Genomic DNA, 17652 nt, shown 5'->3' with positions numbered 1-17652 from the left:
GGCCTGTGCTGTGGCTGGAGGCCTTGCTGATGTCCGTGGCCTGTGCTGTGGCTGGAGGCCTTGCTGATGTCCGTGGCCTATGCTGTGGCTGGAGGCCATGCTGATGTCCGTGGCCTATGCTGTGGCTGGAGGCCATGCTGGTGTCCGTGGCCTGTGCTGTGGCTGGAGGCCATGCTGGTGTCCGTGGCCTGTGCTGTGGCTGGAGGCCATGCTGGTGTCCGTGGCCTGTGCTGTGGCTGGAGGCCATGCTGGTGTCCGTGGCCTGTGCTGTGGCTGGAGGCCATGCTGGTGTCCGTGGCCTGTGCTGTGGCTGGAGGCCATGTGGAAGTTCATGATTCATGCTGCCACCCGCAGCTAGAGTGAGGAAGCTTCTTTCGCAGTTGTATTGGTGACTGCAGACTCATAATTGAGTGCTAGAGACACTGAAGGCTTCTGTGACAACCCCTCCCCTGACCTTCAAAAACAGAAGCCGTCCAGACAAGAAGCTATGGAAGAAAGTCCTTTTAACTGTGGTAAAGGTGCTGAAGTGTAGCTCTTCACGGTTGGTGGCTTCTGGCGGAGGGGTGGAGAAGGACTTTAAGGGCCTGGCCGCTGGGAGCTTGACCACGCTCCAGTGAGCATATGGGCAACACAAATTGCACTTGGTGTGTGCTTGGCCTTCTGGGGGTGGGGGGATGGGCACAAGGGTGGGAGGGTGGGCCTGGGAGGAATGGGAAGTGAGTGTGATCAGGGGGCATTGTATGAAATTCCCAAATAATTAATAAAATATTATGTTGGGGAAAAAAAGTAAAGAAGAAAGGGGATTACAAAAAGAACAATCTCATCTTTTTAAATTTTAAAAAATATCTAATTTTGTGCATACAAGTGTTTGTCGCCTTTCTATGTATGCATACCACATGTGTGCAGTGCCCATGGAGGCCAGAAGAGGGCATGAGATACCCTGTAACTGGAATTACAGATGTTTGTGAGCACCATATAAGTGCTGGGAATTGAACCCGGGTCCTCTAGAAGAGCTGCCAGTGCTCTTAACCACTGAGCCTTCTCTCCAGCCCCAAGAGCTCATCTATCTTAAGAAACTCACAAAAGGAGACAAATTAAACCCAAAGTAAGCAGAGGTACAGAAATAAGAGGCCAGGGGGAAATCAGTGAAAGCTGAAAACAGAAGGGGGATGGGACATAAAATGACCACGAAGGAGAGAGCTGACATCATCATGATTGTGCCTGAGTTGACAACTTAGATCAAATATGGATTCCGTGTAAAACAGAAATATCTGACTAGCACAAGAAGGAAGTGGTCCCCTACACAGGCGTGGACCCAGTAAACAAACTAACATTTTTATTATTGTTGTCGTTGTTGAAGATCAAAACGCAGAGCTGGGGTGTAACGCTGTTGGTAAAGTACATGCCTAGAGTGCATGAAGAGCTGGGTTCCATCACCAGGACCACATAAAACCAGGTGTAACGGTGCGCACTAATCCCAGGGCTGGGCAGTGGGGCAGGAGGATCAGGAGTTCAAAGCCATCCTTGCCTGCATAGTGAAGTCTGCTGCAGCTTGGGCTACATGAGACCCTGTCTCAAAGGAAAACAGAAACCACAAAGAAAACACCAGTCCCAGATGGCTTTGCTAGTTAATTCTACTGAAAGTTTTAGTAAGAACTTCTGATTCTACACAAATTTCCAAGAAAATTAAAGCCATACTTTCCTGAGCCCCCCTCCGAGAACATCACTAGCCCAATGCTGAACCAAGACAAGGGCATGATTAAGAAAAAAGAAAAGAAGCCGGGCGTTGGTGGCGCACGCCTTTAATCCCAGCACTCGGGAGGCAGAGCAAGGCGGATCTCTGTGAGTTCGAGGCCAGCCTGGGCTACCAAGTGAGCTCCAGGAAAGGCGCAAAGCTACACAGAGAAACCCTGTCTCGAAAAACCAAAAAAAAAAAAAAAAAAAAAAAAAAAAAAAAAAAAAAAAAAAGAAAAGAAAAGAACCCAGGCCACACACTTCACAAACAGAGAGACTTCTAAAGAAAACCACAGTAAGCCAAACCTAAACTTTTATCCATTAGGGTTTTATCCTAAGGATGCAAAAATTGGCTTAAAATTGGAATTCAATTAATATAATTTACAGTATTTGCAAGTTGAAGGTGCTTAAAGCTTCCAAAAGTTGCCAACAAGGAGAGCGAGACAGGGCTTCACCTCAGCGACATCTGGCACCTGAGTGTTTATCCATCCCCAGACAGAAGTCACCTGTCAGCTCCCTCATCTTCAGTGGGGCAATGCTTGGAGGTAGGGCTTTAGGAGGTGATTGAGTCAGGAAGATGGAGCCCTTAGGGTTAATGTCTCTAAGAACAGGTAAGAAAGCAGATCTCTCTCACTCCTGTGGAGGATACAGCAAAACCTTACCCACTGACAAGCCCAGACTTCACCAGGAACTGGACCAGCTGGCACCTTAACCTTAAACTTCCCAGCCTCTGGAACCCTGGAGCTGGAGAGATGCCTCGGCCGTCAAAAGGGCCAAAACACTGTTCTTGCAGAGGACGTGAGTTCAGTTCCCAGCACCCATTTTGGGTGGCTCACAACTACCTGAAACTCAAGCTTCAGGCATCTGTCGCCCCCTTATGGTCTCTAAGGGAGCCTGCACTCATGTGCACATACATACCTGTACACATACACACACACACACACACACACACACTTTTTAATTTTTTAAAAAATAACATATATGCTTATATTGTTCAAATCACCTCCATCAGTGCTGGTCTCATTTTAACCAAACTAAAACTGCATGGCTTCAAAAGATCTGCAGATATCCATGAGACAGTATTACAGCAAAGATGTCTACCGATTTTCAGTAGTGGGGAGCGAAGCCTGGGTCTTGAGCATGCTAGGCAAGTGTTCTGCCACTGAGCTATGGCCCCAGCCCCAGACCTCTTTTTCACTTTTTATTTTAAGACAAAGTCTCACTACATTGCTGACCTTGAACTCACTCTGTAGCTCAGGACAGTCTTGAACTTTTGATCCTCCTGCCTCAGCCTCCCAAGTAGCTGAGATTACATCTGTACCATGAGGACCAGCTAAAATGTTCCCTCTTACTGCTTTAATCAAGTATCTGAGCTGAGAAGAAATTCGTCCTCCTGAAGAAAGCCGTTTCTGACTCCATTCTGGGAGTGTCCAGTGCTGTGTCCCAAAAATGCTGGCTTATGAAAAAAAATGCCCGCCACCCTGATATCTCACATCACACTCCTTTTCCTTTTGTGTCCCTTAGTCTGCTAAGGAGCTTTATATATATTAAACCAAGTTGAGTCCCTGGGTTTTGAAGGAAAACAGTCTTTTCAGGGTAGAAGAAAGAACCCAGCCCATTCCCAAATACATTTAGAAAAAGCCGCCCCTCCCTCCCACAGTGGCCTGAGACCCGGAGAAGAACTGGCATCCGCAGGACACATTTAGAAGCTAAAACAAGCAACTGAGGAGTGAGGAATAGGCTGGGGTGTTCTCTGGGGTCCAAGTGGATCCACAGTTCTGATGTTATACTCACAAGAACAGGCCCAAATCTTGCCATTAATTTGTAGGGACCCCAGACAGGTTCAGCCCCCTCACGAAGCCACATATAACCATGTGTCTCTGGGGCCTCTCTTGAAACTAGATAGATATATGAGGCCGTGTTTTTACATTGCCATGAAGCAATCCCAGAGAGTGGCCAAGGAGAGGTTTATCTAGTTCACAGTTCTGGGGGGACCCAGGACCTTTCAGAGTGTGTCCCCAGTTATTCTGAGGACCTCCCACAAGGCTCTACCTTTGGCAAGTCCCACCATCAGCACTCTGGGGATCAAGCCCCCAAAGCATGAGCATGGGGTGGAAGTGCTGGAAGATCACCTCCCTGTGGGCATGCATTTTCATCCTTCTGCCTGCCTAACTGTCCTCAAGCCATGAGCATGGGCTGTTCACTGTAGTCAGAGCCACCCGACGTTGCTTCTTCTAGATCTTTGAGCAGATTCCCCCTCACTCAGGAAGCCTTCCCTAGACCTCTTTCGTAACACCCCTACCACTACACAACACCCTGCATGCATTTGTGTGTAGAAACCACATGACAATCTCAGGTGTCACCCTCCAAAATGTCACCCTCCACCTCCTTTGAGACAAAGTCTCTCATTGGCCTGGAGCTCACTAATTAAGCAGGAGTAGCTGGCCAACCAGCTCTGAGGCTCTACCAATCTCCGTCTCCCCGACACTGGGATCACCCTCTGGAATCAAAGTCAGGTCCTCGTGCCCACACAGCAGCTGCTTTACCAGCTGAATTGTGCCCCCAGCCTTTGCTAGACGTTTTGAGTGCTTGAGCCTCTAGACAGGGCCCAGAACCGGAAACAGAGCCTGTCTCACAGATGTCTATTAACTGGAAGGAGGTCATAAATGACACAGATGGCTGTAGTTGAAATTTTCTGTCCTGCCAGCCAGCTCCCAAATAACCACATGGAGGCTTCTTATTAATTATAAAAGTTCAGCCATAGCTTAGGCTTGTTACTAACTAGCTCTTTCAACTTAAATTAAATCAATTCTATTACTCTGCATATTACCACATGCCTTGTGGATTTACCTACCCTCCAGCATGTCTTGCTCCCTCTGTGTCTCCTGGCAACCCTGCCTTTCTTCTTCCCCACGCTCTCTTTTCGTCCACAAGTCCCACCTAACCTCTACCTGCCCAGCTATTGGCCATTCAGCCTTTTCCTAGACCAATGAGAGCAACAAATATTCACAGTGTACAAAGACTGTTCCACAGCAGATGGCAGTGACCAGCAGTTTAATCTTATAATCTTGACCTCCAGTGCTTTTTTCGGGGTGTCCTTCTGGGGGTTGGGTGGTGATGGGGCTGGTGCCATATTTCCCAGGAAGAGACACCCGGCCAAGTTTCTGACCTGTGTATCATCCTCTGTCATTCCCCAGGTGACTACAGCGCACACAACGGGCCCTCCACGCCAGCAAAAGAGGGCGACACAGACCGGCCCCATCGGGCCTCAGATGGGAAGCTCCGCGGCCGGTCAAAGAGGAGTAGTGACCCTTCCCCGGCAGGGGACAATGAGATCGAGGTAACCAGGGGTGTCTAATGGGGGGAGAAGCTGATCTCTATCTGTAGCCCGAGTCGCTGCTGGGGGCCGAGGCTCTCAATGCCTTTGGTCAGTTGCATTTTGTAAGCACAACCCAGTGCCAGCCAGCTCCACTACCCGGGGGATAAACCCAGAGGAATCGGGTCATAGAGTCCTGCTGGGTAACTAATCTGGGGAAGGACAGCCTGAGAGCCAGCATGGACCATGCTTCTCACACCTCAGTGACATCCGAGTGCCCCAGGGAACCATGGGGTCCTCTCAGAGGCTCCAATTCCATAGGTCCTGAGCAAGACAGAGAAGTGGCACGTTTAACAAGCCCCTTAGCCTGCTGAGCCCTAGAGGGGGGTTACCCCGAGAGCTCCTGGTAAAGAGGATGATGGGCAGGGTCTTCAACTAGAGTACAGTGGTGGGGACACTTGGTAAAGACCGGTGCCAGGTCCCATCCCAGACCAAGTAACCACAGGTGGAGGCAGTTTAGGAAATCTGGCTTGTCCCAACCTTGAGGAGGCTCAAGGTCTACATCCTCCATGTGGCCCTAGCGGCTCAGGCAGGGAGGTCCCCATCCTGGGCACAGAAGCATCTGCAGAGCTGGGAGGGACCTTCACCCTCAAGCAGCACACCGGCTGTACCCCACACTCCCAATGTGGGGACTTCAGGTCCCAGTGGTTCCAGAGCTGAAGAGGCTGACCTGAAGGGCAGGCTGGCATTTGTCAGATGGAAATCTTCCTTGAACCAATCTGCATGGGGGAGGAAGACAGTGGAGACACAGGCCTCATGACTGCCATTGAGACAGACCCAAGTGACCACCGCATACCCGGGGAGAAAGCAAGTTCAGGGGTCTACACTGCCCTGCTGGTTAGCTGTCGTATGCTTTGGGACTTGAGTCGTATCAACAAAGATGGGATGTGTGCCAAGCATGTCAAACACGACATGTTACCACTGTCTCCTGCCTGAGCCCCTCACAGAACAGCCACAAGCTCAGACCCCAAGACCTGCATCTCTGTCATACCTTCAAATCAATGTGACCTGGCCAAGCATGGTAGCACACACCTTTAATCCCGGTACTCGGGAGGCAAAGGCAGGCGGATCTCTGTGAGTTTGAGGCCAGCCTGGTCTACAGAGTGAGTTCCAGGACAGCTACAGCTGTTACACAGAGAAACTCTGTCTTGAAAGACCCAAAACAAAACAAAAGAAAAATCAATGTGACTTTGACCCTACATCCACATCCCATCAGGCTGGTAGAGATCCCACTTCATTACTGAACCCTGCCCCCACTCCCAGAAATATATGAGAATCTTAGGGTATGGGGGAGCTGCCCCCACCTTTTACCCCCAGGGTACTCTTGAAGAGAGAGGGATAAGAGACTTAGATAGAACAATAGAGGGGAGAGAAACAGATAGAAACACAGGATAGCTTCGGGAGGGCCTGGATCGTAATTCACCGGCCCAGAACTTTATTCAAAAGGGCTTTTTATAACAATGCCAAGGGGCAAGGCAAAAGACCTCCCCCTGCTAGATGCAGCCAAGTGTAGACCCTTCCAAACACCTGGTACCCAGGCCTGTGGTCCAGTCATCCTCTTACACAGTCCTGCTCGGTAAAGCCAGCTCAGATCTCACTAGGAAGCCTCTGTAGGCTCCCACATTGGGGTTTGCGTGGTCTCAGGACACAGATGGGCAGCCACGGCCCCTTTCAGCTTGGATGCTGCTGCCATCCTCTGTGTGACCCAGTAAGAGGTCAGCCGCTTGCTTGGTGCCATAGTGTGCACCGGTCATGGAAATCACTCTTGATCTTAAGGACACTGGAGCACCAGCCACCAGTCTTTGGTGGCAAAAACCAAAACCACAGAACCGACAGGAAAGGAAGGAAAGGGAGAGGAGGGTTGCATCAACCAGGTGGAGCCCGGAGGGATGGCTCAGCCAGTAAAAAGCGTGGTACTCGAGGACCTGAGTTTGGACCCCCCATGTAATAAGCCAGGCTGGAGGAGGGCAGCCTCTGGGGGAGGGGGAGCAGGGTGCGGGCAGGGCAGAAGCAGACGGATACCTGGAGTTGGATGACCAGATATTTTAGCCAATCAGTGATCTCCAGATTCAATAAGAGATCTCTCAAAAAAACAATCAAGGAAGACATTGGACTTTAATAGCCAGCCTCCACGTGCATGAACACACATCTGTACATGCACATGTACACACACATGCGAGCACACGCGCGCTCGAAGAACCAAGGATTAAAGAAATACAAAACCCAGGGAACGACCAGGTTCTTTCACGTGCTGTTCCACTGAAGAGCAGGCTGTTTGAGAACGCAGCACCACTTGACCCAAGGTCAGACTTAAGACCCACTTAAGTGTTGTGTGTGTCCCTTGATTGACACCCTATGGCATGGGGGGCGAGGATGCCCTTATCAGGAGACCTGGGGGACACAGGGCAGGAGCACCCACTGGTGCAGATGTAACGGTGGCTTGTGGCTTTGCTGTTCTGTCCTGGAAAGCCTTGTCCTGTGGACTTCGCTCTTACCCCTCTGTTAGTCATAGCAAATGATGCACTCTCCGACTCTGCCACTGAGCGCTCCCCCTGCTGAAAGGACTGCCCTCAGCCTGGGGCGCTCTATCCTCCCCTCCCTCAGTGCCCACCCCTTTACTTTGAAATGGGCTCTCACTATGTTGCTCAGAATGGTCTCAAAGTCCTGAGTTCAAGCCATCCTCCTCCCTCAACCTCCCAAATAGCTTCGAGTTCAAAGGAATGCTACGTATATCCAGCTGTGTATAGCCCAGGCTGGCCAATGATCCTCCTGCCTCAGCTTCCCAGTGCGTGCTTCTATTCTTTTTTTGAACGAGGTAGGGCTTGAGACAGGGCCCTGCTACATAGCCCAGGCTGACCTCAAACTTCAAATCCTCCTACCTACCTCAGCCTCCCTGGTGCTGGGATTACGGGCAAGTACCACTGTACCCAGCTTCCCCTCCATCTTAAATCTGCCCCTTCTCACTGAACTGAACTGGGTTTGGGTCTTTTCAAAACGGCTCCTGTTGTCTGTGGCCTGCCTCCCTCCCGCTTCCCTGCATGTCTCCACCAGCTTGAAAATGCACAGAGTAGCCCGGGCGTTGATACTCCATTCTGGAGAACTCTGCGCTCACCTGCTGTAGCTTCTGCTCTTGATGAGAATGGTGGGAGTCAAGAGAGTCGATGAAGAGGGGGGTGGGAGGGTCGCGACATGGGAAGTAGGGGTTCACAGGGCAACATTCTGGAAACACCTGCTTCTCCATCCTAAAGGACCAGCCTGTGAGAACGGGCACCAGGGCGTGAGCAGTGTTTTCCTTCGGAGTTTAATGTCAGCAGGCGCGCTCACACCTCTTAAGTCTCCGGCAGTTTCATAAACGACAGAAGCCTGGGAGAGAGGCCTGTGCTGAAGTGGCAGTTCTGAGGTGTGTTAACTGAAACCCTTAGGCTGCGGGTGCCAGGAACCGGCTTGAGCTGGCCGACCTGTAAAAGCAGAATTTCTCTGAAGGATGCAGAACCCTCTTAGGACTCAAGGGCAGTGGACAGCAGAACAGTGGAGCATCAGAGAGGTGATCAGCCTGGGAAATGGGACAAGGAGAGAGGTCGGGCCTCTCTCCTCTCCTGTGAAGGAGCTAAAAGCCCCCCCCCCCCCCCTGCCCCGCAACCTGTGCCCTTTCAATGGCCCCGCCCCCATACAGTGTTCCTCAGACTGCTCCAGCCTCTCCCTGCTCTCACTGAAGCCAAGTCCTGGAGAAGTATTGAGCCCGTCTCCATCTGCAATGGGCCTTCTCTTCCCCTCAGGCCGCTTGACTACTAACAATCCCCGAAGATGAGACTGTGGCTTTCTTTGAGACCCCAATTTAAATCTCAGATCCACCTGGGGTAGTTAGGGATCCGCCCAGGTGCAAGTTGTTGTAGCCATGGATAGGGAGCTGCAAAATGTCCCAAGGAGTTCCTCCACTAGGACTTCAGACTGAGGGTCAGTGAGGTGAGGAGATGGGGTGCAGGGCTGCTTGATAGAGGGTTCGGTGGGTAAGTTAAAAAAGACGGCATGAATCGGAAGACATTCACCAATTGCTTTTTAACTCCACAATTAAAACTTCTAAGTTAAATTGATTCAAGGCATTGAGTTCAAGTGAATTCAGATTGGCATAGTTGAACTTCAAAAAGCCTCTTCAAAAGTGATTGTTTCCTAACTTTTTCTATATGGCCCATAATAAGAAATACACTCGGGACCGAGGAGATGGCTCAGTGGGTATTGTACTGTTTTCCTGTTGCTGTAATAAACATGATGACCACTGGGTGGTGGTGACCCACACCTTTAATCCCAGCACTCAGGAGGCAGAGCCAGGCGGATCTCTGAGTTGGAGGCCAGCCTGGTCTACAAAGTGAGTTCCAGGACAACCAGGGCTACACAGACTGTCTCTAATAATAATAAAATAATAACAATAATAATAATAAAATAAACATGATGACCGAGCAACTTAGGGGAGGAAGGAGTTTATTTGGCTTAGACTTCAGGGCAGAGTCCATCACTGAGGGAAGTCAGGACCGGAACTCAAAGCAGGAAGCAGGGGTAGAAACTATGGAGGAATACTGTTTACTGGATTGTTCAAAGGCTCTTGCTCAGCTAGCCTTCTTATACAGGCAAAGCCCACCTGCCTAGGAATGGAGCCACCCATGGTGGTCTGGGCTCACCAACATCAATCCTCAGTCAAGACAATCTCTCATGGACATGTCCACACGCCAGTCTCACAAAGGCAGTTCTTCAGATGAGGGTCCCTCTTCCCAGGTGACCGACTCTAGGTTGGGTCAATCTGAGAATAAAAACTAGGACAGAAGGCACAGTGCCCGCTGTGCAGGCACGAGGACCTGAGTTTGGATCTCCAGCCCCCACTTAAGAACCTGAGCATGGCAGTGCACTTTCGTGATCCTAGTGCTGGAAGACCCCAGGGGTTTGATGACCAGTCGGCCTGGCCCGTCAGTAAGCTCCAGATTCAGTGAGAGAGCCTGACTTGAAAAACAAAATGGGGAGCGATAGAGGAAGGTGCCAGGTGGACCTGCGGCCTCTACATGTGTGTGCACCCACATACACATATGCAAAAGTGGGTGGGGAAAATCAAGTCTGTGAGGACTGGGCCAGCCAAACGTCAGACCTGTTCTGACTCTGGGCTCAGAGAGCAGTGAGGTGTCATGTCCAAGATCTGGAGAGCATTGTCTTCTAAGGAGAATTCTGTACCCAGAGAAAATATAAATAACAGATTTGCTAAAATTTAGGAAAGTTGCTCTCCACACATCCCTTCAGAAGACGTGACTTAAGGATGCACTCAGGTAAAACAGGGCAGAAAATTGAGAAAGGGAGAGACTTAGAGTCCAGGGAACAGTGGATCCCACTCAGAAACACATGGGATGGAATTCTGAGGATCACGCTCTCAGGAAGCCCAGGGGTGATCCAGTCCACACTGCCCCATCCCATCCCTGAAGACGCTGCTCTCAGGACAAGGGCTGTGACTAAGTCTGAGATTGTAGTGAAGGCACAATACACCAAGAAAGAGAAAGACAAAGCAATGAATAAGCTCCACCAGAGACAACGAGTTCTGCGGGCAGGTGAGACTCATCTGGGAACACACTGAGATTATTGGAATCAGGATGCATGCGGGAGAATAAAAGATGGACAGGGAGACTCGTGACCTTGATGGTAGGCGTGTTCTCCTCAAAGTGGATCAGGAGCTATGAGGTTGGATAGCTGTGTTTCTTGTCTTTAACGGCGAACAATAATCAAAAAAATGTAAGTAGCTCCTAGTTATCGACATTTAAAATCAACAATTAGGGCCCAGAGGACAGACAGATCGGCAAGTAAAGGCACTTGCTGAGAAGACTAATACCATGAGTGGGCTCCTTGGAACCATGTAAAGATAGGAGAGAACTGACTCCACAAAGGTGGCCTCTGACCTACACACACACACACACACACACACACACACACACACACACACACACACACACACGGTGGTACACACACCTACACATACATCACTCATATATAATAATAGTCTTTTAAAAAAAAAACTCCACATGTAGAAGACATTTATAGTTCTGAAACTAAACGTTCAGATTGGTTTGCTCACACTGACAATGAATGGAAAAGTAAAACCAATGGCCATTGAGAACAGAGACAGAGATGAGGTAAGGACACACACACTCTCCTTGCCTGTCTTAGACCAGGGAAGAAATGCAACGGTTCCATTTGTAAAGTTGGAATATTGTGATGGAGTCAAAAGAAATTGTCAACTTGTTGGCAAGTCCATGAGGAAAGCTGTCCCTGGGTTATTTAGAGCTGCGGAGTCAAATTTGCTGCAAACAAATATCTAGAAGTAACTGGGCTTATGTGAACGGTCACTTGGTAGTAGCTCACATTGTCAAGCGAGTCCTAAGGTTTCTTCAAGCGCTGGCTTGGCCCAAATGCCTCCTTTTTTGAGTTTTTATGTGAAGACCTCTAGGTTCCAGCATGGGTGGGGTTGGTAGGAGTCCAGATATTGGCCACGACAGTACACTTGACACAGTTGGGGTTCGGCGGCGGCTCAGGGCAGTATGGGCCACCTGTTTTATGACTTAATGTGTCTCAAGACTTCTCCAAGAAGGTTGAGATCTGCAGAGAGCAAGTCAGACGTAAGTGACTCCATCTTCTCTTCCTCTTTTCCGTCACAGCGGGTGTTCGTCTGGGACCTGGACGAGACAATCATTATTTTCCACTCTCTGCTCACGGGGACGTTTGCATCCAGATATGGGAAGGTAGGGATCCGTTTTGTCTTTCTCTCTTTTCTTAAAAAAGGAATCACATTTATTTATTTGCTTCTTGTGCATGCATCTGTGTGTCTGGGTCTGGGTGCGAACATGCGTGGTGCTGTATGGGTGGAGATCAGAGAACAGCCTGGGGAAGTCAGTTCTCACCTTCCACCATGTGAGTCTCGGAAATTGAACTCATGTCATCAGGCTTGGCAGCAGGTGCCTTTACCCACTCAGCCAGATGTGACTGTATGCCCAGGTTGCTTCTCCTGGGAATCATGGGAGCTGCCCACAAGAAACCTATCAACCCCGAACCGCCCCTTTGGGTCAGCCCAGGATTAACACTATGAAATGTTCCTTCGGTGTGTGAGAATTTCATCAGTTTCCTATCTGCCATCTCACAAATTTGCTTCCAACACATGAAGTCATCAGTGTCTGTGATTACCAAAGTCCTTGGGGGTCCACTTCCTTGAAGGGCGTGGTACACCACAGCCAGACACATAGTAAGCTAGAAAATGGGGCGCAGTGCTTTCCTACTCCCCAGTTATCTGGACTGTGCCACAGACGTGTGGAGGCAGGAGGTTGACAGTGGGTAGCTTCCTCTGATTGTCCCCACATCTTTTGAGGTGAGGGTCTCTCTCTGAACCTGGAACTCACTGATTTGATGAGATTGGCTGGCCAGCAAACCCCAGGACCTGCCTCCGCTTCCCGCTCTGGGGTTCCAGGTGCACACCACCATGCCTGGCTTTTACCCAGGTGTCGAGGATCTGGACTCAGGGCCTTGTGCTTATGTGGGAGCATCTTACCATCTCCACAGCCTGCTGTGGACTTATAGACCACAGACGAACCATCTCTTCAGGGCGGTTTGTAGGGGTTGAATGTGCTACCTAAGAGGAAAGCATAGTGACCGTCCACTCAGAGGTGAGAGTCCGGGGCAGCTGCTTCCAGCATGGCTGGAGAAAGAGACTCACCAGGCCTGGGAAACCCTTTTGTTGCTGCTTAGTGTGCTGGACTTGACATCACCTCATGGCTTTCCCAGCTGCTTGCGGTTTTTATGGAGGCTATAACAAGCTGGAGGTGTGATTAACAGGGTAGATTTATTGTCTGCCACAATGCTGTGCCGGATATAAAAATGGTGTCGGGGGCGCAGAAATCTCCTGCCCATAGACACACCATTAATATGTGTGGCAGGGACAGCGGCGTGCATTTTCAGCTCTGTGAAGCTTAGGTGAGTGCCAGCAAAAAAGAGCGGCGCAGACATTAGCGGGCTCAGCAGCCACAGCAAACACACGAGCTCCCCAAGGGCCAAAGCTAGCAGGTACACTCTCCCCCGGGGCTATTGTGTGGGTGTGCATCCACTCAGTGCAGTGTCCACACACACACACACACACACACACACACTGAATGTACATTGGGTGAGACTCTGTGGTCCCAGAAGAAGTCATCCTTCCTATATGTGTCCCCTCTGTGTCTTAAGCTACACCGAGAGGCCCCTCGAGGACAGGACCCACCTAGCACTCCATTCTGGGTCCCATGGCCTTGGCCCATGTCATTCCTCGATGCCAGCCACCAGTCCCCAGGGTCACTCCCTCAGCCCGGTCACCACCTTCAGCTGAACCTCTGCTTTCCCACCCACTCGCCTCAGCCTCCCAAGCAGCTGTGACAGCAGATGTGTGCCACTGTGCCCAGCTTCAGTTCTTATAGTTGATGTCACCTTCTTCACGGGCTCTGTCCTAACCATGGCCATCTATGCATCTCTCCCTAGAGAAGCACTTCTACCGTAATCCCACACTTCATGCGTGCCTCCTCTGTGGACACAGGGCTCTGAGGACAAGGGACCATGAGCGTTTCTCCCCTTCCTACCCAGCATGGTCCAGGGGACAGGCTTGCTCAGTGAGCCTTTGTTGGACGAGTGAGTCAGGGTGATGTCTGAGGATGCCTGACCTCTGGAGGACCAGGATTCCCCTTTCTGTCTTGTTGATTGTTTCATATGCGGCCACAGAACATAGCCTCCCACTTAGCAGGCATCAAGTAATTGTTTGCAGGAAGAAGGGAGGGAAGGAGGAGGAAAGGGAGGGATAGGAGGAGGGAGGGGAGGAGGGAGGAGAGAAGGAAGATAGTGTCAAAACAGACATTCCTGACTGGTGGCCACCAGCCAAATTCAGCCTGCAGATATTTTTGTTTGGCCTCTAGAGTACTTAAAAAAAAAGTGAATTTATCGCCAACATTTAAAAATCAGGCAATTGCACAGACCAGAACAGTCCAGATTTCCAGCCCTTCTTGAAAAATGAGGGAATCTGGCAAGGCGGCACTCCCCTGAGACAGCAATCAGCAGGAACCCAACAGCGCTGCCCTTAGGGACAGCATTCTCCAGGCCCATGGCCCTGCCGGCCCTGACTCTCCCAGAAATGGGGCTCTCTGGGTTTCAGTGCCCTGGAACTACCAGGCTGTAGGCAGTCAGAGCTAGAAGGACCCCAAAACCACCATATACAATCAATCTCCATCATTTGAAGAAGAAACTGAAACTCAGAGGAAGTAAGATCACCCAAGAGAGAGGTCAGACCCAGGCTCAGGCTCATCTGCTTTCTTGTGTAATCTCTGAATGTCCTCATTTCTCTTCTAGAACCTTCCATTCCCTCCCCCAGCTCCCTGTAAGGTAAAAAATGAGGATTTTTATTTGCTAATTCTGGTGGACCTGAGTTTAAGAGCCTTGAAATAGCAAGGTAACTGCTAATTTCTCATGCACAAGCACATACACGCACATGCATGCACGCACGCACGCACGCACGCACGCACGCACGCACGCACGCACGCACGCACGCACGCCCTCACAGTCCAGGCAAAAGCAGCTCAAGCTGGCTCACAGTCCAGGCAAAAGCAGCTCAAGCTGGACCAGCCCCAGGGATGGAAGCTCCTCCAGGCTTACTCTCTGCCATCCCAGGAACATTGCTGTCATTGCCAAGATTATTCACAGCTCACCTCATGTCTTCATTCCAGCCAAGAAGAGGGAACATGAAGAGGGAAGCCATTCTTCATTTTTTTTCTTTTCTTTTCTTTTGTTGTTATTGTCATTGTTAAATTTGATATGAACAGATGTTTTGCTTGAATGTGTATCTGTGCACAATTACATACCTGGGGCCCATGGAGGCCAGAAGAGGGTGTTGGATATCATGGAGTTAGATATAGTTGTGAACTACGGGCTGGGAATTGAACTCAGGCCCTCGGCAGAAGCAGCCAGTGCTCTTAACTGCTGAACCATCTCTCCAGCCTCTTTTCCTTTGTCTCTGTCTTCTAAAAGCTAGACCCAGAAGATACACATATCGCTTCTGTTCACATTCCATTGGCTAAAACTTTGTCACATGACCAAACCTAGCTGCAAGGGAGTCAGGGCAAAATGGTCTTTCTCTGAGGCAATCACATGCCCAGTTAAGATGCAGGAGTTCTGTTGCTCTGAGGAGGAGAAAGGAAAAAGAAATAGTGGAAGACAACTGGCAGTTACTAACCCAAAGTACTGCCTAGTATTCCATTATTTCTGTCTATGGGACAACTGGATTTGTGAGTCTGAGCTCTAGAGAGAAGTCCAAACTATAACTCTGAGTCAGGAAGTCTGAGAAGTGGGAACAGCCAACATGAACATAGCCTTGAGCCCATTTTGCAGACAGAGTAACCAAGACCCAGGAGGCAATGCAGTTGGGATATTTATAACAACTAGAAGTCAAAGCCTCCACTTCTGGCCTGCTGTTCTTTCTCTAAACTTCCCCAGCTGTAGTCATGGTGCCTATTCCTACCAGCTGAGAGCAAGCAGAACTCTAGGAACTGATTGAATCACAATACCTGAACCACCCAGGGATTGCTGAGATTCAGGTCTGGCTGGATCCAGGAGCAGCATGCTCAGGCTCACCCTCAGCCAACTTCTCCACGGGGCAATTGATTCCCTCTTGGCAATCCCACCTGAGAAAAGAGTTTCTGCTTCCTGAATCCCAGAACAACTCCTGTCCCACACTGGCTCCCATGCCCATCTGCACTTCCACTTGCCCAGGCTAGACCCAGAGCCCATTTCTGGTGTGGAAGAAATGGAGAGCAAACCATCCTATGCTCCAGTCAAATGGACTGAGTGGGAGAGGGCTGGGGCTCCCAAAGGAACCTGAAGTACCCTTTCTGGAAGGGTAGAAGCCCTCAGCTACACGTGAGTCCAGCTCTGGAGGCCAGAACCCTCTGGGCATCCATGCCGAGGACCCACGCCTCGCTGTTCGCTCAACGGTCACTCTGTCGGTCACTCTGTCGGTCACTCTGTCGGTCACTCTGTCGGTCACTCTGTTGAGCGCTGCACAGAAGCAGGACTCACATCTGTCACGGCCCCAGCCAGAGGAGGGTCCCCTGTTTACTCAGGGAATGGAGACCAGAGCTGACCGATCAAGGAATGATTCAAAACAGGGTGTTTGCATTTTAAAACAGAAACTGGGCCGGCTTCCTGATCCCAGTCAGGGGGTGCTGAGTGCAGCTGTCACCCCTCACTTCCATGCCAACGCCTCCTCCCCAGAGCTCACCTCCCCCACCCCCATCCCAGCCCTGCAGTAGCTACCTCCACGTCTTGTGGCCAATCAGATGTGCCCCGGCGGTGACTGGTCCCTCCTAAGCCTCTTGCCCATTTTTCTCTGAACCCTGCTTTTCCTGCTGGAATTAGGAGGACACAGGTGGAAGGTATAGGAGCCTCTGCCTGGAACCAGGATGAGATTTGAGGAGGGATGTGTTAACCATCTTTCCTCCCACACTCCCTCCGTGCCACCCCTGCCAGAAGCTCCATACAGTGGCTCCAGCTTGCGCTGTAGTTGGTGATGGCTGTGTTGAGATTCAGTGTGCTTAGCATAAACAACCATCTCGGTGTGGATGGCTCAGCGAGTTAGTTTATCCCCGGAGTTGAAAGATCAGAGCCACGGTCTCCTTTTTAAAGTTTTGTTACATTGATTTAGTGTGTGTGTGCCATGGCGTTCGTGGGGAGGTCAGAGCACAGCTTGTAGGAGTCACTTCTCCCCTCCCACTGTGTGGGTCCTGAGGCTCAGACTCAGGTGTGTGGGGGGTGACAACCATTCACATACAGGTTCATTTGGACCTGTCTGTCCTACTCCACTGTTCTGTGTGTCTGTCTCTATTCAGTACCACACTGTTCTGTTTTCATCACCTCTACAGTCAGTTTAGAAATGGGAAGTTGAACTTCCATCTTGACCTCTATAACCAGCACCTCCATCGGGTACATTGTCTGTGGTTTCCACAGGACCTTTGCAAATGCTGTCCTGTCTACCGGGAATCTCATCCCCAGTTCTCCTCAAGGTTCTTCCTTTATTCAGGAACCTGCCCAAATGTTCTCTCATCAGGCAGCCTCGCTGTCTCCTGTCATAGTTCGTGTTTTGTATTAATTTTCTGCCCCACTCTCACCCGGGAGCCAGGACACGTGAACGTACACACTGTGACAGCAGTCCCATGACAGGGTTATGTTCCTGGAGGTCACCAGCCCTGCCGTGTATTTCCAGGTTTTTGGTGCCTTAGTCAAAGACCTGAAAAAGTCACAGATTATATGTGGCAGGGGGAATTTTCAGGAAAAGCATTGGGGGCAGATCAGATGTGCCGCCTCACGGCGGCAGCAGACAATTTGGACCAGAGTACTCAAGGGCCTGGGTATTGTCATGCCTCCGTTTTGGGGTCTAGGAGGAGGAGCTGGTTGCTAAGGGGTGTAGAGCCACAGGTCTTCTGCGTTGATTGACAGGCTTGGATTATGTAAGCCTT

At 50.4% G+C, this 17652-nt stretch overlaps 1 protein-coding gene across 3 annotated transcripts in view; it reads left to right on the top strand.

Annotated features, from left to right (window-relative positions):
* The window catches only part of Eya2 (EYA transcriptional coactivator and phosphatase 2), a 169328-nt gene that overhangs the window by 118915 nt on the left and 32761 nt on the right, over window positions 1–17652 (top strand). For all 3 annotated transcript variants that reach the window (XM_006991129.4, XM_076571146.1, XM_042276810.2), the window contains exons 8-9: window positions 4932–5074; window positions 11794–11877. In XM_006991129.4, the coding sequence (XP_006991191.1) occupies window positions 4932–5074; window positions 11794–11877 (227 nt within the window). The remainder of the gene's footprint in view (window positions 1–4931; window positions 5075–11793; window positions 11878–17652) is intronic.

This window comes from Peromyscus maniculatus, chromosome 4, assembly GCF_049852395.1.
Source record: "Peromyscus maniculatus bairdii isolate BWxNUB_F1_BW_parent chromosome 4, HU_Pman_BW_mat_3.1, whole genome shotgun sequence".
Lineage (NCBI taxonomy): Eukaryota > Metazoa > Chordata > Mammalia > Rodentia > Cricetidae > Peromyscus > Peromyscus maniculatus.
The sequence above is the reverse complement of the archived record's forward strand: the minus strand, read 5'-3'. Positions and strand labels throughout refer to the sequence as shown.